Here is a 25,073-nt window from a genome sequence, read left to right as displayed (position 1 = left end):
AGTAATAGTTGATTAGCCTAATTGGAGGTCGTTTGAACAGCAACCTGGTATTTCAATATAGAGGATATAGAACGTGTGATTATAGTCATTTTACAGCAGCTTTGAACACGGCACATCCAGTCAGAATTTAGAATCAAAAATGTTTTTTTTGTTGTTTTTGTTTTTTTTTATAATAGTGCTTTAAGCTTTTTAAAAATGGCATGCTGTCTTCAAAACATGAGTTTAAAATAATATAATTGTCTGTGTAGATTGAAAAAGTGAAAGCACTTATGGTGAAAGTTATTATAATGCAGTCAGCATGAACAGCAGCACAGTTTGTGGACTTTCAAACACTGTTCTGAATTGACTTCTGAGAATTCCTGTTCAAACATGCACACTGTAACCACAAACTGAGAGCAACCACTATGATTAGTCATGCTTAATTTCAGTTATGAACACTTTATATGGATTACAGCAGGGCAACAGCGATAGATGCAATTTCCATTATGTAAATGCAACCCTTTAAAGGAACCCAGCATCTCCATGGTGACCGTCGAATAGAGTGTGTATCTTTCCTGTGTGTGTGTGTGTGTGTGTGTATGAGTGTGTGTGGTGAAGTTGATTTCACACTCTGGCAGGACAAATTATATTCCACCCACACATACAAACACACATACATACACACACACACACGTTCATTCTAAGGGAGTTCTTCGGTGGCGAGTGTACAAGCTTAGGAACAGATAGATAAACCACAGGGTGTTAGAAAAGTCTTCCTATAAGGGAAAGCTCATCACTATGGAAACAATGGCACAGTCTGGAGCGCTGGCTGTGAGGGATACTAGCTGGAAGTACCTCCGTTTCCTGTGAAAAAGACCCGAAAAAATCCATAAAATATGCACATTTCAAGTTTTAGGATTATTATCTCGGCAGTGATAGTGTTTGACTGGAAAGTATGTTTTATTTCTTTGTTGGTTATTGAATGTGCTTTGTGTAACCTAGACTTAGGTGCCTTCAGTACAATATATTTATTTTATTTTATTTGGTAACACTTCATTTCGATAGTCCACTTTAGACATTCTACTAACAGTAAGTAACTTTGCAACTACATGTCAACTAGCAGTCATTAGAGTATTAGGAGACTGTCTGCTTAACATCTTCTATCATTTTATTTTGATGGGTCCACAACATACAACATAAAGACTATGAGAAACTTTGCAAGTATATGTCAACTTATTCTACTAACCCTACTGAGAGTTAGTAGACATGTAGTTACAAATGAATGAGAATTAGTTGCTATGTAGTTGATATGTAGTTACAAAGTTACTTATAGTTAGTAGAATATCTAAAGTGGACTATTGAAATAAAGTGTAACCTTTTATTTAATTGTTTTATTTTTTTATTTTACATAGACTAGTCCCTTTCATGTTATTGCACTTATATCTTAAACAATAATGATTTAGATACACTACTAATTTGGGGTCTGTAATATTTTTTATGTTTCTGAAAGAAGTATCTTATGCTCACAAAGCCTGCATTTATTTGATTAAAAATACAGCAAAAAAAACTGTGAAATATTATTTGAATTTAAAATAAGTGTTTTCTATTTTAATACATTTAAAAATTATATTTATTTCTGTGATGCCAACGCTGAATTTTCAGCATCATTACTCCAGTCTTCAGTGTCACATGATGCTTCAGAAATTATTCTAATATGCTGATTTGGTGCTTAAGAAACATTTATTATTATTATTATTATTATTATTTATTATTATTGTTATGTTACAAACAGTTGCACTGTGAAAAAAAAAAGAAAAAAAGGTGAGCTAACTTAAAATTTTAAGGCAACCAGATTCAGCAGATTTTTGAGTTTTTTCAACTTGTGGTTTTAAGTTTATACAACAAAAATTTGAGAATCCCACAAAATTAAGATGAGCGAACTCAAAAATCTGCTGAAGCTGGTTGCCTTAAAATTTTAAGTTAGCTCACCTTTTTTTCTTTTTTTTTTTACAGTGTGGGCTGCTTAATATTTCTGTAGGATTCTTTGCTAAATAGAGAGATCAGCACAAAACAGCATTTAAGTATTGTTTTTCTGTGGGTTATATGGTTAAATCAGTAGGTGGTGTCAAGTGAATGTATGAGTTAAATCTATAAAATAATTTATTCAGTCAGTTTGTTAAAAAACACTGATTAATTCAGGAACAAACAAGGGACTGCCTATTTACGTGAGTCACTGAATCATTTATGCAACCGATTTGTTATGTTTTTTAAAATAGACTGAAGCAAAAAAATCATTCAGAACCTCTAGTAAATTGCATGTTATTTTATTTAGTACCCTAATGTTCAGGTTAGAATTATGACAATCATCATGAGAGAAAAAAGTGACTCTCTATATATCCACAATTGTGCGGCTCTAGTTCAGAGCTATAAACAATAGTATCCATTTTTATACACGAGAGGCTGACAGGTTTGAGTACAGACTAAAAGAGAGGCCATATTGAGGTGTTAACCAGTACTGACTCTCACTCATTTGTCATGATGAGATGATGTACTGGACTTACACAGAAATATGACAAAGCTACGCTGCCTCATACGGCTCAGCCTTAAAAGCTTTTATTGGATGGCACACAATTACTGCTTACCTCTGTATGAGAAGACTAGAGAAAGTGGAAATCGAACTGTCAGATAATTTATGCTCGTCATTTCTGTTATGTAGCTGCAGCCAGGGAAAAAAGGGCTTTTAATAGATGGGGGTCATCCCTGTGCGGGGAGCTGCTGTATACTGCACTTCACTGAAAACGCCTTCCCAACAAAGCCTCTTTCAATTGCCACAGGGAATTTTCATCTTTCATGCTTTCTTACAAATTTGCTTTTCTTTATTTTCATGCATTGTCCAACTTGCTGAAAATTCCTTTTTACTAGCATTTGCCAATGTTACTCATCAGTTGCTTAGTGACTTCATTAGGAACTGTGACATAATGCATGTTTTAAGACGATTACTGTATAACTATGATCATTTGACGCTTGTTGATAAGTGATCTAACAATTCAAATCAAACCATCTTTTAAAGAAAAAAATCCGTCGCTTTTACCTTGTTGGAAAATATGAGGCTTAGCTAATATTAGACAATGCAAATGTGAAATATTCCTCGCATTAAGCCACCAAAACGGAAATATGAGTCATACTGCGACAGGTGCAGTTTTACCAACAGACAAAGTCTGTCATAATGACAAAAAGGTATATATATTTTAGTAAAAAAAAAATATGCAAAATACAATTTCATGGTCAGAAAGAAATATTTAAATAAATGTCCTCAATTCACTTTGCATCGGCAAGTGTGTCATAAAGTTTATTTTGGACCCTGACTTCAAATCATTCGCAGTTTCTAATGCTTTTTTCTGTTCCGTGCTTTTTCTCAGCAGTGTAGCACTAAAGCCTTTCCCAGGCTGCTGTGTGACTGCCGGATCAGAGCGAGCAATCCTGAGAACCCTACTGTGTCAGGTAGGAAAAAACAGCAGGTCTCTTTAATTGAAAAGGGATTGAATCACCCAGTTAGCGGAGGATAGTCGAAGGACTGTGTATGTACTGACAAGAAGCAAGAATGGAAACACACGCAGCTATTGATTATGATCACATAATTTATTTCCCACGGTTAATAGACTTCACACACTCCCAAACCAGATGTGCAGTGAGAAGATATCAGCATAGATAGGGCACTTGCTATATTTATGGATACTGATATTTCTAGGGGTTTATGTCTGTATGTTTCTTGGTTAGTGAAGCACAAATGCACTGAAGCGAGTTCCAGCACTGGAAGTGCTTCCAAAACCAGGGACAAAACCACAGCAGATATCAATCAATGCTCCCAAATGGAAATTTGTCAGCTTACATGCAAATGAACGTCCTGAGAAACTACTTGGAATACAAAATTACTCATAAGACACAATTTCACATTGATAAGTCTGAGTAAATATTCTGATATCCAAAGTAATCAATCAGAAGACATACTTTTTATTAAGATAAATACTAATACATAATACACATTTACTAGTGTGTACAGGATAGTGAGTTGCACATAACTATACTAGAAGATACACTTTTCATCTCATTAATTTGATAATTAATCTTTAAGAAATGCCAAAGAGTGGCAGACTCTTTAACCATATTTATCTACAACTAATCTGTGTTATATTTTGTGTAACGTCAGCAAACATGCTCCAGATATGTCTTACAGATAAATGGAAAGCCTAAGGAAAGCTGACCAGCACATCTGCTTTCTTGATTCAAATATATGCATATAAATATGACTCATAAATCCACTAAATTAGATTGTGAGGCTCTGTGGAAACATAAAGCTTTCATGTTTAAAAGCTGGGGTGTTTTATAATTCAGTCTATTTGTTGTTTTGAATTTTTTTGTTTGTTCAGAGAGGTGGGCAAGCAATCACGGTCAAATCAAGAACCTGTTATTTAACATTATCGTTATAGATAGTTCTTAACCTACCATTAACTGTGGCCCTTAACATAAAATATGTTAACTTCAGCACTTCTTGAGAACATATTTCTCAGTGGATATCAATTTGAAGCTGGGAAATGACAAACAACCAAGCCATATTTTTACAATAGCACGAGTGCCATGAATGCTTTTCAGGTTACCAGATATTGTGAGAGGGCTGATTCACATTTGAAGATAAGAGCTGTTATAAAACATAACATCTTGCCAACAGAGTCTCATTAACTGCATCTCCTACCAAGGTGGCACATCTTGTTGTTTGTCTCATTAAAAAAAAAAAAAAAAAGATTTAACACTGAGCCATTCGCTCTATCTGTTCTGGAGTTGTCATACTTCAGTAACAAGATCATTCTGACTCATTCCTAACCAGCAACACAGAGCAAATGTCAGGTTTAGAGAGTAAATGTTTTCCGAACCAACAAGACCCGTGAAGTCTTTCCTATACCAGAGACCAAAGTCCTAGTCTGATCTGTGTCGCATAATTGGTGTTCTTCACATGCTTCATGTTAAGTAAAACACATCATGACTGATCTACATCCACATAGGAAGTGTGTCTAAATGACGTAGAATGTGGTCTAGGTTAAATACGGCTGATGGATACAGTCTCCCCAGGTGCTTTTAGAAGACGCTACACTGTATGGGAAAGATGGAAATGATAAAGCGGTGCCTGTAAATGCATAGTGCCATCTAGGGGTTTTTATGTATGAGAAATAAAAGGAACAATGCCTGAAAGACCTATTGTTACAACAAAACACTCATCTTGAAGAATAATTATGAAAAATGGTACATTTCGAGACAGGTGAGATTAAAGTAAGTTTAAACTGAAAATTATAGATTGCATATGCAAGACTGACCCAGTTAAAAGACAAAATTCACATATATTCTCAAAGACAAAACCCATGGGATGCGTACTTTACAAACAGGGAACACATCTGGAGGCTAACTGGCATTCAAACATTTCCTAGTTTTTCAATAAATATACATTGCAAATGAAGTAATAGATCATAAGTACTATAATATCAAGGAATAGGTTTAAAAATGCATCTGTAATGAACAGGAAACTAACACATTCGTGACCATCATTGTATGGAATGCTCTTATATGGTTCTCATAAGGAAAAAAATGTTAACTGAACCTTTTGAAGAGAGTTTCTTCAACAAGAATCCTTTTTGAAATATTGCTTAGCAACAGCCCACTGAATACTAAATGAAATCCTTGAAAAATAAGTGATCCACTTAATAAAGGCTTCATTTATTCATGATAATCTCATAAAGTTCTGTGCTGATTAAATCTAATGCAGTGATGGCCAAAAAAACTATAAAAGAGGTTTCTCATGCATTGGAAATTTCTTATTCTTACTCTTCTGACCGTTTCTAGCTCAACAGGCTACCCACATTAACAACAGCAAACATGCATGTGTTATCAACTGTAGGTGTTAAAAACTGTTATCTAGCCTCATGATGCTGATAGACCACCAAAAAATCCTACAAAATAAAATATTATGCCATAGTTTTACATGGATGTTTAATTACATTATTTATTTATTTTCTTTCTTTCATGGAATAACTCTAAGAAAAAGCATTAAAGCATTAGAGCATTAAACACCTTTGGGACATAACTTTGTCCTGGTTATTTTAATAATAAATGAAATAACCACTTTTGCTTAACTTATAATAATAATGCAATTTATAATACTACTGTGTGTGACTGAAGCTGCCAATATAGGCCAAATTTGCACATCTGTCGTGACCAATCCATTCCAGCCCACTTGCACAAAACAATTACCTGAAGCACTACAGGTGTTTTGAAAAATGCCATTGGTGTTTTAGCAGAAAATGACATCATTTAAAGGCCTATTATCCCAGGTGGCCTTTCGCCCTATTGTACCCAAACATAGAAAACGTGTGTGAGGGAGGCTTAAAAATATATAAATAAATAAATAAAGCTACACAACATGCTAAAAGGCCATAAGTGAATGGGTCATAACTTCAAAATCTTGGTCAAATTCCACAAAATAAATAAATAAAATTCTATAGATTTTTAAAAATTATTATAAAAAAAGATATTTTTGATAATGTCAAAAATCTTGCTTCCTGTGCCAAAACGATCATATTTATAGCATTTTCTTTACCGAAAACGGAGGGAAATGACCCGAAGACACTAGCATGGTTAAGCAGCTTCTGATGATGAGAGCTCATTCTCCTCTCCGTTACTGTGGAAACCAACTTCACATCCCTCTATACACGAATTCTTATCAATAGCCACACTACAAACTTCAGCATTCAAACTATTCATTTCAATTGCCAAAATCTGCTTTTGTTTCAAATACATAAAAACGAACCCCCGTAACTATCGTGTGTATTTATATGTATATAAAAAAGATGGCATAACTTACAGCAGTTAGTTACAGCGAAACTGTTAGCTACTTCCAGATTGTCGATGTGAGGCGTCAGTCTAAATTCAGCCGTTCCGAACTGAACCATTCCGATCCGAAAAGCGCTGTACTCCTGATCAGCTCCCCTCGGAAACAAGCCCCCTGTACGACACACACAAAACATATGTTAAGGAATTATACTGTACACACGAATTAAAACGTTCATTTTACAAAAATGACGCCCACACTAAACATACCAATTTGAACACTTGGAGAGCCTCCAATTGTCAACCCACATAAGAGGGAAATGAGGCAAATCGATAAATTCTTAAACTGTTGCATCTCCACGACAGTGTGTGTTCACCCACTGTATGAAGGAAATATTTGTCGTTTACACAGTGTTGAATCAAATCCGTAACATATTGAGGCGTTGCTGGAGAATGAGAGCGGCTGCTGTCTGCAGGTGGTTCCTCTATCGCGGACTCCTGCCTCAGTCCCGCTTCTAGAGGAATAATGCAGATTTATCTCGCGCGCTCTCTCTCGCGCTCTCTCTCTCGTTCTCTCTCTCCTCCCTCTAGTCGCGCGCCTTCTTATGAGTTGATACCTTCACTTACATACACTGCACACAGACACGGTAACCGGTGACGAACGATAATAAGAGCAAGGAGGTGATTACAATTAGAAATCATTTTTAAGAACTACTTTAAAACACTCGTGCCATTTTCATAATTTTTGTTTTGATTGCAAACGTTTTTGAAAAATACTTTGCACCGTTTTCTAAACACATTTAGATTTCATGACAAGATAAAAAGAAAAAGAAAAAAGTAAATGAAATAATATAAAAAATATGAAGTGCTAAAAATAAATAGGTGGTATAACCATCATGGGGGATTGTCCTTGCATCTGGACTACAGGTTTGAATACTTGAAGACATTTACAAAAAAAAGTTTTCAAACATATATTTCAAGGTAATTATTGAAGTCATTAAGTTGATCCTATACCACACAGTCATGAGGGTCTAAAGGGGTGTTATCTGTTTTGTCATCTATATGACAACAAAATGGCTTCCTGCATGTTGGTTATGCCACATTGACTTTGATTTGGCTGACACCAGTTGTTGTTTTTAACATCAATAATAAAAAAATAAAATAAAATAAAATAAAAAAATGCTTCAATGCAATTTAAAGAAATAATAATAATAAAAGACTGTGCCAGGCTTATGGAATAACTGCTTTGTCAAAAATTCAGTGTTTTAATTAGACGTTTATTTATTTATTTTTACAAGTTTAAATATATATATATATATATATATTAGTGGTGGGCATAGATAAAAAATTTTTAATCTAGATTAATCTCACTGTAATCTTGGAATTAATCTAGATTAATCTAGATTAAAATGGCTCATTTGAATTCTGCCAAGTAGATCAGAATAAGTTCACTACTAGTAGTAAACAACTAGCAGTCATCAATAATTTAATATTGATAATAACATTGAAGACATTGTATGATTATTCCTTAAAGATAAGGTTTTAATAGTTTTAGTAGTAGTAGCCTATTACGTTCTGCCCAATGTCTTCAAGTGAAACCGAACTTTTATTTTGACGGGTTGCCGTGAGGATAGTTTTTCTCAAATGAAACGCTCGAATGCTCATGAAGTGACTCTCAGAGCAGTTCTGGAGATGTTGTTCATGTATTTATGTCCTCATTTAGTGAGACGACAGACGTTAATATCGCCGCAAGCGTCACGCGGTCTTCTGTATGAGTGAACAAACCCGCGCGTCTGCGCCATACATTAACACAGAGACACACAGAAGTCATATTTAAATAGTCGTTTTGCGGCTTAATATTTACAAATAGGAGTGTGCTCACTTGTGTATGCGCTTACGTTTGTTTGTGTGTGTGTGTGTGCGCGAACCGGGGCGGAACTCCGCTGTGCGCGCGATACAGAGAGCGCGACCATGTAAGGTAGAGACAGAAATGTCTTGCCGATTTCCATTGGGAAGCTTCTTAAAAATCAATTTTCCCTGAAGCAAACCCGGCGGCTTCATAGCTGCATCCATGTTAGCACGCATACACACAGGTTCGAAGACTCGTTCTCGCCCCCTACAGTGCAATTCGGCTAGGTATACATCCGCGCTAAAATATCAAGGTGAAAGTCATCATAGCTTGCGTAGTATAGACCCAGCTCCCAACCCAACTTTGAGAATAGATTAACGGCGATATTTTTTTTATCGCCCGATAAGAGTCTCACGTTAACGCAGCACGTTAACGCCGATAACGGCCCACCACTAATATATATATATATATATTATTATATATATATATAAAATTCAGATACTGAAAATGTGTTCACAGAAAGCTGTGTTCAAGGCATTTTGGGGGCCTGAAAAGGGGTTTCTTTGTCTGATAGATATTCTGTTCATTTTCCTCTTTTGAAATGTGATGACTCACTCAATGAGAACAGGCGATCATAAAGGAATTAATATTTTATAATTGTACAAAAAGTGCTAAATTACACAAGTTTTACCATCCATAAAAGCTAAATATAGAGCATATCTCCATGGTGCTACTGTGGTATATGTGAAGAGGGATGTAGCTAGGAATTCTGGGCCACTTACCTTTTTCAAAATAAAATTAGAAATTGTTGGGAGTCCCATAGATCTGAGGGTGCTTGAGTCATTCACATCATTTACTCCACTTGCTATGGCCCTGGACTACCATACAGGACTTCCAACATGCTGTCCACATCGGAGAGGTTGCATTGCCTTCAGGACCATGGACAGGTCCCTCTCACCTCCATAAAACAAATGACATGAAACCTAAATTGATTTGATGAGCTGAACATACAGCCATGTGTCTTTATATCTCTGGATTTCCATATCTATTTCCTGCCTAAACAAAAGTAATTAAAATTGCATGAACATTTTGCATTATACTTGAACAACCTCCTGAGACCAGTCCAGACTGTTTCTTTTATCTTTTTCCTTTTTGTACACCTTTTTTTACACACACATATACATATATATGTGTGTGTGTGTGTGTGGATCAGTTTGCAAGACATTCACTACACCTGTCCCTTGTTTGTACCTCTATACCACAACACTGCAAGCCATACTATTTTGAAGTCGACATCACATATTCTCTAAACCCCAAAGTGCAGTCTCTGATGAAAGACCTGGCTGCTTTCATTGCTGAATATATAATGGCAGTGAATCTACTAATAGTGCTCACAGATCTGATTGAATTTTGGAAACATTCTGTTTCCTGCCCTCCCTTCAGCACAGACCACAGGCAACACCTTAATCATCCTCTCTTACGTCTCCCCAACCTCCATGTCCCAGTTTCATTCCCCTCGGCCCATGCTCTATACTGCATGAGTTGCTATAACAAGATCCCAGGCTGGAATGTGTTTCAGGGTTAAATTGCAAATATAAAAATTGAGCTCACTGAAGTGATAAATGGAAAATTAAATATTTCATGATGAAAAAACGATGATGCGTTTTTCTAAAGAAAGGTGAAGATAAACATAACCCACTTTCAGTCATTCAAGCTCAGATAACAGTAACTTCTAATCACTTCACAAGCATATTTTAACTTAAATCAGTGTGGCTGTAATTCCCTTCACAAGCAATTATTATTGCTTATACAAATTAGATTTTCCCAGGAATGTGCTTAACAAAAATCTCTGAAAACAATGTGGTTGAATACATCTTTGCAGGCAATACAAACATGCCCTGTATATTTTTGTAGAATTAAGAAGATGAGAATGATAAGTAGATGCATTACCGAGAAGCAGAAATTAGTAACAAATCTGATCCGTTTAAGCTTTAGTATATGCTGTGCATGGCACACATACATGCTCTCGCTTTCTCTCTGTGTGCCTTCTGGCACTCTTCAATGTCACTTTTCATGCTCATGGCTGTTTATCAAGTGGGTCGTCCTCACATTAACATGTTACTGCTCCATCCTCTCTTCTCCTTCTGGATAAGCCCCCATGAATCTGCACATATATAAGTAGAAAGGGCATGCAGTGGGCAAGGAGATTGGCTGCAGGACTAATGGCCATTTCTCACGGCATGGACCTAAGCATGACACATTGAGAGAAGTTTACATGATATAGTATGATTTAGTCTATAGCTATATCACAGGCTAGTGTGTTTGTCTTTCTGGCTTTACTTTTGTAGAAAACAGTACACAATGCATTTCATATGCTTTACAGAGCAATATATTAGAAAATGGTGATCAGTTATTATGAATTATTGTTGGTGTTCAGTTATTCTAAATGGTTCTTATCAATGCTGAAAACAATTTTCCTGCCTAATATTTTTGTGGAATCTATGACACTTTTTTTTTTTTTTTTTTTCAGGATTCTTTGATAAATAGAAAGTTCAAAAAAACAGCATTTATTTATAATATAATTTTTTGGAACATTATAAGCAAATGTATTAATTTTATTTTATTTTTTTCACTTTTGATTAATTTAATACATCTTTGCTGAAAAAAAAGATTAATTTCTTGAAAAAATAAAATATTACCATAAAAATATTAGCCAGCAAAAACTATTAGAATGATTTCTGAAGGATTGTGTGACACTGAAGACTGCAGTAATGGCTGCTGAAAATTCAGCTTTGCTATCGCAGGAATAAATTATATTTTAAAATATATTAAAATAGAAAACAGCTATTTCAATAATATTTAATAATATTTCACAAATAAATGAATGCAGCCTTAATGAGCACATAATTTCAAAATTGTACATATTGTGTATGTGTGTGTGTGTGTGTGTGTGTGTGTGTGTGTGTGTGTGTGTATATATATATATAATTTTGGAATTATATAGGAAAAGTTACTTTGTGCACATTAAGGCTGCATTCATTTATTGTATTATTCATTCATTAATTTATTATTATTTAGTTTTAATATTAAATAAATAAAGATCAACAGTGAACACAAAGATGTGAAATATATTTCAGCATTTGGTCATATTTAAGCATATGGACCTCCCCTCATATGTGTGCACTGTGGACTAGAGCTGCTCTAATCCATGGTGACATCACATTGAGGCCATAATCAGCAGTGTCACCCATGCAACATGCAGCTAAACTGGTCAGAAGAAAAAGTGAGAGAGAGTTGGAGGTTATAGGAAGAGATGAAGAATGAAAAAGACAAAGACAAAGAGAGGCAGAAAAAATGACTTCTCATCACCCATTTCCTCCACACATCATTTCACCCCTATTCTTGCCCTATATCCAGTTCTGTCATGCCTCCATTTGAAAGATGCCAGCCCTTTCAAACACCCAAATTTATGCACACACACTCCATATCAAAAAAAGTCAGTCCATCTGTCTGGGTGTTTGCAAGTAACCTTATCATCAGTCTCAGCTCATGATAAAATTTCCCCTTCACACTAAGACTTCACTCATGCGTGGATGAGAGGCAATGACACTGGAAAATTTAGCACTGGGAATAATGCTTCCAATGATTTTTTTTTTTTTATTATTGCCACCTCTTCTGACTTGTCTTAAATACCTAATAAAGCATCAGCTGAAGATATGTCACTATATATTATAATTATAATAAAGGCCAGTGTTGGGTGTGGAAGCTGCAAGAAAGAAGAAGCTGTCGTTCCATCTCCACCTCACCCAGTGTGTGTTCAGGTTGTATTAGGCAGTAGTCTATGTGATATAGGTTACAGAGTGAACTGACCGGTGGGGTGGGAGGACAGATAACCAGCAGGAATCAGACAAGCTGCTTGAAACAATGTGTGAGACAGCAATCACGGGGAACGCAGTGGCGAACGCATGTGGGTGGGCTTGGAAACACACGCAGAGTAGTGTCATGCTCAAACACACAACTGCAAGCTGCTGAAAATAACTTTGAAACCGTTGAGAGTCACATTTTTGAAGAGTTCTTTACCTGTATTATTCGAGTCAGTCTTCTAACTTAAATTTTCCCTGCTTCGACTAGAGCACATATCTAAAATAATTTATTATATTGTGCATTGTAATATCAAAATGACTGATGCACGAAACATTTCACCAATGCTGGCTTTTTTGTGCTTATCAAACTGATATCCGCATATTCAAAGGCTTACACCTCCATGTTAGCTTGTCTAGTTACACAAAGGCAGCAGCGCTACCACAGTAATTAGTCAAATGACTGTGGAGGAGGATCTCGCAGTAAAATGCTCAGAGGGAGGAAATACACATAAAGCAATTGGCTAGATAACTGAGAACAGTTTTTCAACACTCCATCACACATTTGTGTGATTTTGATATGTATACTGTAGTCTCTTTAGTGAGTACGTTCATAAGTTGGACCCCTAGGGGGCTCTATAGTGCATCTTAACATTTTGAAGTCTGAGGGTTTAATCAACTTTAAGTTAAAGTAGGCTACTTAAAATATGTAATAGATAAACAAAAACATGTCCAGATGAAGGCCTTTATACTAAAAACACTGATTTCCTCAGCAGTCTGAATCTAATGTGACAGCTTTAAAGGTTTTAAAAGCAGACCTGGCTCCAGACACAGTCAACCCTGTGAGACAGGGGAAATATATCAGCAAAATCACGCAGTAGCTGTCTCGGTGTCTGTTGCCATAGCAACTAACTAACCATTCGACACATGCTCTGAAACTCTGTGTATACCACAAAGATAATATGAGGGGAAAAAATGTGGTCAGGTTCACGACGGTTTCTTCTTGCACTTCCCTTTTATATAAACAACTTCAGGTTTCTCTTAGATTTATTGGCATGACCTATTTGTTGTGTGAATGTGGCAGCTAGGGAGGGGTAGGGCATTCTCCATTTAGCACGCTTCATTACATTCCAGACAGATTTCATATTCCGACTAGTGCAAAGACACCCGTAGGTCAATCTGCCAGCATATTTCACAGCATAATGAATACTGGTGCTTGGGTTGGGCGCAGGAACAGGTCAGACCCTGACTCCCAGACAGCTTTAGTGTCTTAGGTCTCATGCTAGGTCAGCAACACACATTACAATAAATCAGCAGGACTTTTAAACAGCCCTTATGGAAAAATACTGGTAGTTCTTGGGTAAATTAACTTTGATATTATGGCATTAACACTGTGAAAAATCCAACTTCTATTTTGTCAGGTACACTATTTTAAAGCAACTGCAAGTAGTTTTGCGTATTTCTGCGACTTTGGAGCCCCCTACAGTTAAGTGAGTGAAATTCACTGTAGTAATTTTTTCACTGTCGTGATAATGTAAAGGCTAGAAGGGATAGGCTATGTATGGCTACTGGGCATCCGCACATCAATACAGTGTAATTTTTCTCAAACTGTACAACAATAATTACTATTTTTACATTATTGTAAAGGTCATTGCACACTGAGTCCGAAATTTTCGTCCAAAGTTTTCCGCACGTTAAAAAATAAATACGACCTCACGTTGTGTCAATCATGTTTACACACTGCCTCCAAAACTTTCCTCTGTTATAAAAAAAATTTGGATCAGGTTCAGTTTTCTGCGTTTTCGCATCCGTAGCAAGCATTTTGATAGGAAAGAATGACGAATACTAAAAAACGAGTGTGCGAGGATCTTAAGGGGTAGGTTTAGGGTTGGGGTAGACGTTAATAAAACACAATCTAATAGGTAGAAAATTAATTTCATTGTCCATTTCCGGTCGGAGCTGTATCCCTTCTAACCAGAACCCTGTACACGTGTATTTGTTGCTGCCGTAAAGCAATCGCTGTTTTGTACTGCTCACCAAACTCCCAGAACAGATGTTTGAAGGCAGCGTGGGAAAGAAACAGAAGCCATTGACCTTATTTGAGGTTAGTAAATCATCAGAAGATTTTGAAACTGATATTTCAAGGTAAAAATTTACATTCTGTTGCTTTAAACAATGAAGTATCTTGTGCACAAGTTTGGATTTCTACATTTACATGTTTCACTTGAATAATTTAATTTTGTGTTAGGTCAAAACATTTGGGAATTATGAGGATTTACATTTAATTGTCATTTAGAATTAAATGATAAAACAATAAAACATGTTTTATTTTCAAATGTCACCATTAGCATGATTAGTGTCACTTTTGGGTTGGTTTACACAACTGAACAAATTCAACACATATTGAAGTTCAGTGGACTTCACAACCACATACAATAGTTTTTAAAACAAATGTCATAAAATTAGCGTTAATGTACTTGTTTATATTAAGGTTTATATTTAAGTTTTATAAATTGGCACAACTAGTTGAGAAAACTCAAAAATGCTTTGCATTTGGTAGCTTGCACAAATTAATTAATTCACCTTAACTCAACTTTCATTTTTTCACATATTTATTATTTTTACAGAAAATCTTATAACATCTACAGAACAGACATGATCTGAAACTATGAACAAAACTACCTATCTCTAGATTTTATTTCTAACTTGACTTTTTAAGATATGATTGTCACGATGAACACAGAGACGAGGAGTAACTTCAAAATAACAGTCTTTAATAAACTCAAACAGGGCAAGAAAAGGCAGGGCAGACACACAGGAACAGTAACAAGTAGAACAGACCAAAAGGAACTCAACAGGCAGGAACTAAATACACATGATAATTAGACACACAGCTGAACGAAATCATAAACAATCACACTTAACAAGGACAGGAACGGGAAAAACCATATAAGGACACAATAGGGCGGGAAACGCACAACGGAGGACTGACCATGATGAGCTTGGGAGAGATATAAATAAGAAAAAGACTCATAGGTCATGAGGTCAGCTGAGCCATTTGGCCATTTATTGATGGTTGATTCACAAGCACAGAAGATGTTGGTTTTATTTTTTTCTGTTTTACATGTATACATGTGCTTGCAATTTCTGGAATGCTTGTAATAGGAACATCAAAAGACTGTTCTTATGGCAGTGTTCATCAATACAAATATCTCAGCATCATCTTAACAGCTGATCCGTAGGTCAAAAATAATGTTATATTATATATATATATATATTAAATACAATATATTGATACCCATATATTCCATTTCCACATGCAAGATAATAATTTCTCTGAGGTTTGTGCATAAATTAAATATAGTAGTTGAAAATCAATGTTTTAAGCAATGCCTTCATTCTTTCGATTCGAAAATGTTTTTTATTTTTTATTTTTATTAGCAATACTGTGTTTATTCCCATAGTTTTGCTTTGCCTGCACATCAGTGGCAAAACTGCTCTGTTTGATATCTGAGGTACAAATTATATGGACCGAGACGATACGAAGGAGGGAAAAGTTATCAGAATGGAAGCAGTTTAAACTTTACACAATCACAAATACACAGACCAGTAAATTACATTAAAGAAAAGGAAGGTGAATGGGAAAATAGCACGAGCATAAAGATCTACGCGCTTGGCTGCCGAGGGGATGACAGGTTTAGGAGGTGGCGGCTTTTTGTTGTTCTTGGCTTGCGCTTTAGCATTACTAACTTCAATGGGTTTGCCGTAGCAGTCAAAGTTTGAGAGTTCAAAGTCTCGTGGCAGAGAGCCTACGATGCTGAAGTCGTTGGAGCGCAAATCTGACTTGGAGGTGCATACCTTTTTGCACCTTGTCTCTGTCACCTGAGAGGGATAAAGAGGGAGAGAGTGAGAAAGAGATGAATAAAGAGAAAACATGTCAGATCTCGGCAACATCTGGTGTGATTTTTACTGAAACATTAAAGGGATAGTTCACCCAAAAATGAAATACTTTCATCACTTCCTCATTCTCATGTTGTTCCAATCCAGTATGACATAATTTTTTCAATGAAAAACGTGAAAAAGTTTTCCTGAAGAATGTCCAAGCTGCTCTCTACCTTACAATGAAAGTAAATGGTGACCAACACGGCCGTCTCTGGTCCCCTATCCCCAAAAACATTGTAATAATTTGTCTAATAAATCACTACCAATGGTACTTTGTTTTGTTTTTTTGTTTTACCATTAAAAATAATAATGATACAAGTAAACTAAATTATAAATAATATATTGATAGCCATATATTCCCATACTGGTTAGTTTCATAATAATAATGATACAAGTAAACTAAATTATAAATAATTAGTAAATTTAGAAAATTTAATATACAAATTGAAAGAGTAACTGATTTTATTATTACATTAGTGTTTTTCAATGTGTGAAGGGTTAGTTGTGTTATTATTGCAAATATATTATATTAAGTTGTGACGTATTGTCAAGTATGGTGACCCATACTCGAAATTGGTGCTCTGCATTTAACCCTTCCAAGTGCACACACACAGCAGTGAGTAGTGAACAAATGCACACACACACACACAGTGAACACACACCCGGAGCAGTGGGCAGCCATTGCTCCAGCGATTTTGTCAGGAACAAAGATCTGTTGTGTAAGTTGTGGCGTTACTTTACTCTGGCATTACATCCCTCTGATCAGCATGTGGTACATTATATTAATATAATTCAAAATATTTTTGGAAAATTAAACAGTTTCTTATAAACTCATGTGATTTGATCAAATACATAACGAAATTTAATCGCATATGGGTAACGGAAAAATTACTTCAAGCTACACATGACAATTAATGAGATGAATACAACACTTCTACTTGAATGTCACTATCAATCACTATTGAGTGTTTGTAATAACTTCTGACTGCGATCCAATGTGGATTTTGGTCAAATGATGAGGCAGAAATATGTTGTTAGTAACATTCTAGAAGAATTTTATCTGGAAGATACACAGTTACAACTTCTGTGGGGCGTGAAGGAAAAAGTAATGTAACTAGTAGTGTAACTAATTACTGTTGCCAGAAAGTAATAAGTAAAGTAACAATATTACTTTTGAAAGGAGTAACTAGTAATGAGTAATATATTAAATTCTTTGAGTAACTAGCCCAACACTGGTAATATGTAGCTTCAGTGAACAAAGAAAATCATACTGGTTTGAAACTATATGAACATGAGTTATTGATAACAGGATTTCATTTTTGACTTTAATTTCACACTTAGATATTTTCATTTGTATAATTAGGAAATGAACAAATGATAGCTGGCAGGCGGATCATTTATGCATTATGATACTCATTCAGGCATCAGACATGGACAACTGTCACCAAATCTTTTAGCATTCTCCTTTCTCTTGATACTCTAGACTGCTGGGAGAGCAAGATTTTGAGGACAGGCAATTATTTTGGGTTCTTCTGAAGCCCTAACAGGGCAGAGGCAGTGTACCATGGCTCTCCCACGCAGGAGCAACAGGAGAAGAGAAGAAAAAAAAAAAAAAGTAGTGTGAAGAAACACCTACCTTGCATCAAAATAGAACAGGACAAGACAAGCATTACGAACTGATGTGACATCGCACTGTCTGTTTCTCTCTCTCTCTCTCTGACTAACAGACCAGAGGGATGTCTGGATAACTGATGTCTGATGGTCTAATGCCAACTTGTCTGTTGTATTAGTTCTGGATGTGTGGAAAGGGGCAGAAGCCATGCAGTGCTGGACCGCACTACTTCCCACTGGGCACACAACACTTAAATCCTCAAACAGCTTGATATCTTTTCTAGCGCGGGGACACATGCACAGATTTAGGAAACTGTCTGTCAAATGCAGTATTGAAGCTTTCATATGCTTCTGATAAATGCTGCCTGCTCAAAAGCGTTGAGCATGTCTGAACAGCCGTGAGATGGCTAGAGAATTGGTGGCAGCAAGCATGCCTTGGGACGCATCCAAACAGCGTTAATTCAGAGCAATGAATGAGGCTTTCTTGGAGGTCGGTGACTTTCAGGGGTTGTGCAAAGAGTATGTGGGTTAATTTGGGGTCAGATGTTCTTCTGGTAGCTGCTGAAGGTCCAGTCTGGGAGTAAATGTGTGACAGTGGTTGAAAACACACTGCATCCTTAAGCCTCCCTCTGGGACCAATTTAAAGCTTATAATAGACTTGAGTAGAACACATTATTCAGCCTATTTCTCCTGTCTGTCAAGCTATCCTTGCCTTCAAGCTCCTTTTCCAATTGTTGCTATAAAGCGGTCTGTTTTCTGAAGAACATGAAGTACTGTGATTATCCCACCTACACTTTTGCATGCAGACCTGACATTAGCAGTGCATGATTTTAGATTTATATAACTACAGGGACAGCAATGCTGGCGAATACAATAAAACAGGATTGAAACAATGAGCTTTTCAAAAAGGCAAAATCACCCAATTATGTGTCTCCATGTGCCGCTTAACTTGTGTCTCTATACTGCATAGTCTCACGGAATAACACTTAGAATTAATACATTAGCAAATTGAAATTTATAATAATAAATTAACCATACATTAGATTTATTATAAATCAATTATTATAAATGTAATTGAATTGTTTATTAATATATTTATATATGAATATACTGTATACACTACTGCATAAAAGTTTTAATCAAAAATACTATAAAACAGTACTATTATTACAGGTTAAAATTACTGTTTTCTATTTGAATATATTTTAAAATGTAATTTATACCTGTGATGGCAAAGCTGAGTTTTCAGCAGCCATTACTTCAGTCTCCAGTGTCACATGATCCTTCAGAAATCATTCTAATATGCTGAATTGGTGCTAATAATGTTAATAATTTTTATTTTTTTTTATCACAGTTGAAAATGGTTGTGCTGCTCAAGATTTTTGTAGAAATCTTTTTTTTTTTTCAGGATTCTTGATGAACAAGAAGTTCAAAACAACAACATTTATTTGAAATAGAAATTGTTTACAACATTATACACGTCTTTACTGTCACTCTTGATTAATTTAATGCATGCTTTCTAAATTAAACTATTCATTTCTTTAAAAGAGGCAAATTGCCCCAAACATTTAAACAATATCATATATTAAATATACATGTTTTTTTCAATAGTGTTCGATAGATAGATAGATAGATAGATAGATAGATAGATAGATAGATAGATAGATAGATAGATAGATAGATAGATAGATAGATAGATAGATAGATAGATAGATAGATAGATAGATAGTGATGGTATCATATGGTAAAACTAATGTACATTAAGATTGTAGATTGTGTTGTCCAAAAATTAGAGTATCATAATGGTACCATGTACAAAATCACTACCTATAGTGCTTTTTATTATTATTATGAATTGTATAATCATTTCTGACCTGTAGTGTACTGACGTGTATAGGGGTGCTTCCCATGCCATTGATGGTGTTCTTGGCAGGGGTCTTTCCCTCCGCCTTCTCCTTGCTAGCAATCTTTGCTCTCTCCGCCTCCAACCGTTTAGGGCTGTTAAGCATCACCTGAACCACAGCATATTCGACCAGAGAGGCGAAGCCAAAGAGCAGGCAGGCAATCAGCCAGATGTCAATCGCCTTTACATAGGAGACTTTGGGCAGTTCAGAGGCCAGAGACGTGCACTCAGAAGAGAGCGAGAGCACTGACAGTATCCCTGCAGACAGAGAGAGGTCATTAGATCAAATGAGCTGAGGAGAGATGAGCTTACACATAGTTTTTTCCAAAGATAATACTAAAGCAGACTGTAAAACATAATATGAAGGCATCTGTAACAGTATTAGTTAAGCAGACAACAAATGACATCCATATTATCACATAACGGGGTTTTATCTTGTTTTCTGTTACATTACTGGTCAGAAGTCAAAGATTGGTAAGATTTTTTAAAGATGTTTTTGAAAGAAGGATCTTAAGCTCACCTACAGTATACAAAAATACAGTAAAAACAGTAATATCGTGAAAAGCATGGTGCTTTATATATTTGTGGAAACTAGGCAACATTTTTTTAGGATTTTTTGATGAATATTAAGTTCAAAAGGACAGCATTTATATAAAAATGTACAATATAAATCTTTTCTAAATTAAATAAATGTCTTTACCATTACTTTTGATCCATTTAATGCATCCTTGCTGAATAAAAAAAATATATGTATACTGACCCCAAACTTTTAAACAGTAGTATATATACAGTAATCATTAATTGTTTGTTTAGAGAAATGTAATTTAAACATATAAAAATATTTCAGTTATGATTATTATGAGTAAACCTACATGGAATCACACTTTCCTGTCCCTTACATGTTTGTTTATTAAACATTTTGGTATTTATTAATAATTTAATAATAATCTTACATCTTATAATATGCTCATATTTGAAATATTTAAAAAAATATTTGTAAATTTTAAAATTTTTACAAATATTTAAATTCATTCTGTTGATTTCCCCACAAAATCTAGTTTTGATCTGGGCCTGTGCATGAATAATCTAAATGAACGCAAACACATACAAACCAAACACTCACAAAATGCAATACATGACTGACCTGAAATGATCATGGGCAGTGGCATTTTGAGATGGCTCTTGATGTAATCACATTCTAATGTGACAGTGACAACAATGTGGACTGAATGATGGTGGTACTGGAATCACCAATGGAATCACAGAAAAATTAAATCGTAACCAAATCACAGCAGAGGATTTGCAGACATTTTGTAATGTCCACCCATGAAGCGCCACCCAGTGCACAAGGAATAAGCACGTTCCGTGAAAACAACGCATGCATTTATCAGCAATATCAGGCTATAATTGGAAAACACGAGAAATCGTCACATTTCGCGGCATCTTGCATAATCTTCATCGCATCTCAGATAATCCTCTCTCACTGACCTCTGTGGTTCCCACAGAGAAATAATGCCTGTGAGCTACAGCTGAGGCTGATGGAAATATCCTGGACATGCATTATATTTCCTTGGAGATGCCTTTGGGTAAGCAGTTGATGAAAAGAAGCTAGAGTGCTGTAGGGGATAGAAACGATCACACTAAACGTCCCGCAACGACGGCATTGAAAAGATTCATTGGTGGATGTTACATTGATGAAAACAGGGAATGAAAAATGTAAAAGGATGTGGTCGGTTATGGGGGTACAGGACTCCACAGAGACATGAGATGAGGTGCTGATGCTTGTGGCGGGACTGATGATTGGACAAAGTACCCAGAGGCACTCGGGCAGCGCTGGCATCAGGGTTGATCCAAAAAGAGAGCCAGGAGAGGACAACGATGAGCAGGGTGGGAGCGTATACACCCATCATGTAGAAGCCCACCTGCCGCCTCAGAGTAAAAATCACCTCCACACACGTGTAGTAACCTATCATACAAAGGTTCAAAAGGTTGCTTTAAATGGACATCTAATGGCTACCTCCTCAAGAAGGCCGGAGAGAGCTTATGTACACATTAGTGCCATTCATGGAAAGTGGAAAGCTTTTACCTGTCCCTGCGTAGTACTTGGTGCAGTTGCCATATTCAATGTCCTCTTGTTTAATATCAAACTGAGGCAGAGCAATCTCATCCATTTGTACAGGGTCTCCAGACTGCCACATGAACTGCAGGTCATCTGTGGTGTAGCCAACTAGACACATTAAGAATAAGATTAAAAAAAATGTTACAAATAACAATAATAACCGTTAGACTCCAAGAAAAGTCTAAAAATAGGGCACAATGTACTGTGTTAATATGAAGGAATATTCCGTATTGATTTTTCAGATCACCCGCATTTTCATTCACAAATTGCATTGTCGTGTTTTAGGGATAAAGGAAGATTCCATAAACTTCCCAGTACCTTTTCTGTTTTTCTCTTTTTTCTTACAATGTATACTAGCCTCATACTTCAGCGATTGACTTTTTAAATTCAGTTTTAGATTTTTAAACATTATATTTATAGTGATCGGGCTCACCAAGAGCACTTTCTAACAAAATATATATTATATATAACGTCAAAAATACAACAACAACGAATATCTTAATTTCTTAAGATATTACTCTTTTCTTAAAATATTACTAATTTTCATTACTCTTTTCAGGTCTAGTAGTGAGTTTTTACTGTATATATCACTTCATATCTTCAAGTTCTTTATGACCCTATGAACCTTTTATCATTTTCACATCAAATACTTATAAATGATTGTATTCATATTCACGTACAGCTCTCAAGCTGCATTTTGCATCGCTGGGTGTCCATGGGGAAGAGAGTCAAGTCCAGTGGACAAGAGAGGGTAACAGACAACCTGAAAAAGGAAAAAAAATTGAGTACCAGACAATGAATCATGCAGCAGCCTGGTGAGTTTGAATCAGAGTAGTAATTTTGAATGGGGCATTTTACATTGCTTTTCCCTAAAATACACTACTAGATCAGCTGTATATGTATGGAAGCATATGTGTAGCTAAATCAAATTTGAATTGTATGCAAAATGGCAATGCAATATGTAAAATGGCAATGTATTTCTGTGTTTAAATTTACATTTTCCCATACATACAGTATGTGCAACATTTAGCGCAAAATGAAAATGAAAACTCAATTATATAATTTAAATTTGCCATCTTCTACACTAGTTTTAATATGCAAATTAAAAACATATTTTAAAGCTTTATAAGTTGCAAAATGAAAATGAAAATGTATTACCCAAATTGATTAGATATGTTTAACACGTCCTAGAAAAAACTGTAGCAAAATTATAATTTAAATGCTGTTTTTCCTAAATACATTTACGGGTTATTTACGTATCAGTCAGAGTGTAAACAGTTTTTGCTTGGACATGTTAAACATATCTAATCAATTTGGGTAATACATTTTCATTTTGCAACTTATAAAGCTTTAAAATATGTTTTTAATTTGCATATTAATTCCTATACTTGAATTGTCATTTTCACTTTGCACTAAATGTTGCACATATGTATGGGAAAATGTAAATTTAAATACAGAAATACATTGCCATTTTTCATATTACATTTCAAATTGAATTTTGCTACACATATGCTTCCATATATATATATGGTCACCTAAACATTATATCGATTTGCACTTAAACATTTCATTTTAAAGCCGTGGACATTAATAAGGGATTATTAATAAATAAACAGATTCCACTTACTGCATTTAAAGATTCATGCAGAATATATTCAGCAACTTGCAAAGACTTCTACCAAGATTATTTTATCACCAGGTTGCATCACTTGAAAGTCAATCCAAATTTAACAGATTTCATAAATACCACAGGCATGAAAGGTCTTTCCTGACAGTGGGATAAATTCTTCATGCAGTTCCCTTTATTGTGCACAGCAAGCACACCAAGGCATATTTATTTAAAACACCATTAACACATGAAAGCTTTTTGGTTTTCTGCCGTAATCTGACAAGCACGGTCTCAGATGCAGCAAAGAGCTACTTTTTACACTACCGAGGCCACACAGCACTTGAGTGCATGAACTGAAGCACTGTGCCAAGATATTTTTGTAAAGGCCTGGGAGAGGTTAGAGAGATCTGTTTTTGTTTTAAATGTAACTTTATGGTGCATTATACAAATTATCTGAGAGGAAGAGAGGAAGAGACAGACGATGTAAGATGGGGTTAGACGAGAAAAGACAGGGCACACAAAGATGCAAAATAAAGATTCCTTATGAAAATAAACATTGCGTCCATCATATTATCTTGCTCCAAACAAAGTTTATTTATGAAAAATGTTAATTATTATTTATTTATTTTAGTTATTTATTTGTCACTTAAAATGTCCAATATACTGGACATTTTGACTTGCGCATATACAGTTTTAGTATCACTGAGATTTTTAAATAATTTTTCTATTTTCCATTTTCATTTGAATTTTGAAGTTTTAGCAGTTCATTTTATTCATTTTTATTTCAGTAGTAGTTTATTTTGGTATATACATTTTTCAAGTAAAAAATTGTATGGTTATTATGTAATGGTATAATGTCATTCTGGCATGCTGTTTCTGAAATATTTTTTAAGCTGACTAAAGAAAAAAATCAAATCTTTGCACAAATGTCAGAATGTTCCAATACAAAATAAGATTCTCATTTTTATGTCCAGTACACTTTACAGTAGAATGAAGAGGTTATGGGAGTAAAGGGATAATAAAATGTGATAATAAGGGGGGATGTAAGGTGTGTCAGTTTCATGAAGAAAAAGAGAGGAAAGATATGAAATGTAAAGTATATGCATGTACAGTATTTCAGGAAGTTGAAGGTCGATGGACGAGTAAAGGCAGAATTTGTTTCAGGGAGGTATAATATGAAATAAACACACTTGTTCCTTTTCGAAAAACTCTCATTAAGACAGTAATCCCCTGCCACACACATACCCAGAGACAGAGCAAGGCATCCTGGGCCGATGCCAAAAGTGAGAAAGGGCTCACGGAAGACCACCCAGCTCATGCTGTGATCC

At 35.4% G+C, this 25,073-nt stretch overlaps 2 protein-coding genes and 1 long non-coding RNA gene across 14 annotated transcripts in view; 1 reads left to right on the top strand and 2 right to left on the bottom strand.

Moving 5' to 3' along the window:
* gria2b (glutamate receptor, ionotropic, AMPA 2b) overlaps positions 1 to 9,145 on the bottom strand; it is a 38,334-nt gene extending 29,189 nt beyond the window's left edge. For 7 of the 10 annotated variants that reach the window (XR_009274134.1, XR_009274133.1, XM_058797692.1 and 4 more), the window contains exons 1-2: positions 8,751 to 9,145; positions 6,887 to 7,027 (exon numbers count right to left, since the gene is read on the bottom strand). Coding sequence is in view for 8 of the 10 variants with exons in the window: in XM_058797692.1 (XP_058653675.1) it covers positions 6,887 to 7,027; positions 8,751 to 8,937 (328 nt within the window). In the remaining 2 variants the exon portion in view is untranslated. Of the gene's footprint in view, positions 1 to 6,886; positions 7,028 to 7,122; positions 7,574 to 8,750 lie in introns of those variants that run through there. The other 3 variants (XM_058797700.1, XM_058797696.1, XM_058797695.1) reach the window with 3 other exon arrangements.
* Positions 719 to 25,073, top strand: part of LOC131553219 (uncharacterized) — a 26,117-nt gene continuing 1,762 nt past the window's right edge. The window contains exons 1-2 of the long non-coding RNA XR_009274136.1: positions 719 to 932; positions 3,399 to 3,480. This is a non-coding gene — a long non-coding RNA (uncharacterized LOC131553219). The remainder of the gene's footprint in view (positions 933 to 3,398; positions 3,481 to 25,073) is intronic.
* Positions 15,297 to 25,073, bottom strand: part of glrbb (glycine receptor, beta b) — a 22,085-nt gene continuing 12,308 nt past the window's right edge. For 2 of the 3 annotated variants that reach the window (XM_058797702.1, XM_058797701.1), the window contains exons 6-10: positions 22,817 to 22,899; positions 22,104 to 22,244; positions 21,831 to 21,983; positions 19,989 to 20,275; positions 15,297 to 16,443 (exon numbers count right to left, since the gene is read on the bottom strand). In XM_058797702.1, coding sequence (XP_058653685.1) covers positions 16,153 to 16,443; positions 19,989 to 20,275; positions 21,831 to 21,983; positions 22,104 to 22,244; positions 22,817 to 22,899 — 955 coding nt within the window. In that variant the 3' untranslated portion in view covers positions 15,297 to 16,152. Of the gene's footprint in view, positions 16,444 to 19,988; positions 20,276 to 21,161; positions 21,984 to 22,103; positions 22,245 to 22,816; positions 22,900 to 25,073 lie in introns of those variants that run through there. The other variant, XR_009274135.1, reaches the window with a different exon arrangement.

The sequence above is a fragment of the Onychostoma macrolepis genome, chromosome 14 (genome assembly GCF_012432095.1).
Source record: "Onychostoma macrolepis isolate SWU-2019 chromosome 14, ASM1243209v1, whole genome shotgun sequence".
In the NCBI taxonomy this organism is placed as follows: Eukaryota; Metazoa; Chordata; class Actinopteri; order Cypriniformes; family Cyprinidae; genus Onychostoma; species Onychostoma macrolepis.
Note: the sequence above shows the minus strand (reverse complement) of the source record. Positions and strands in the feature narration are given on the sequence as shown.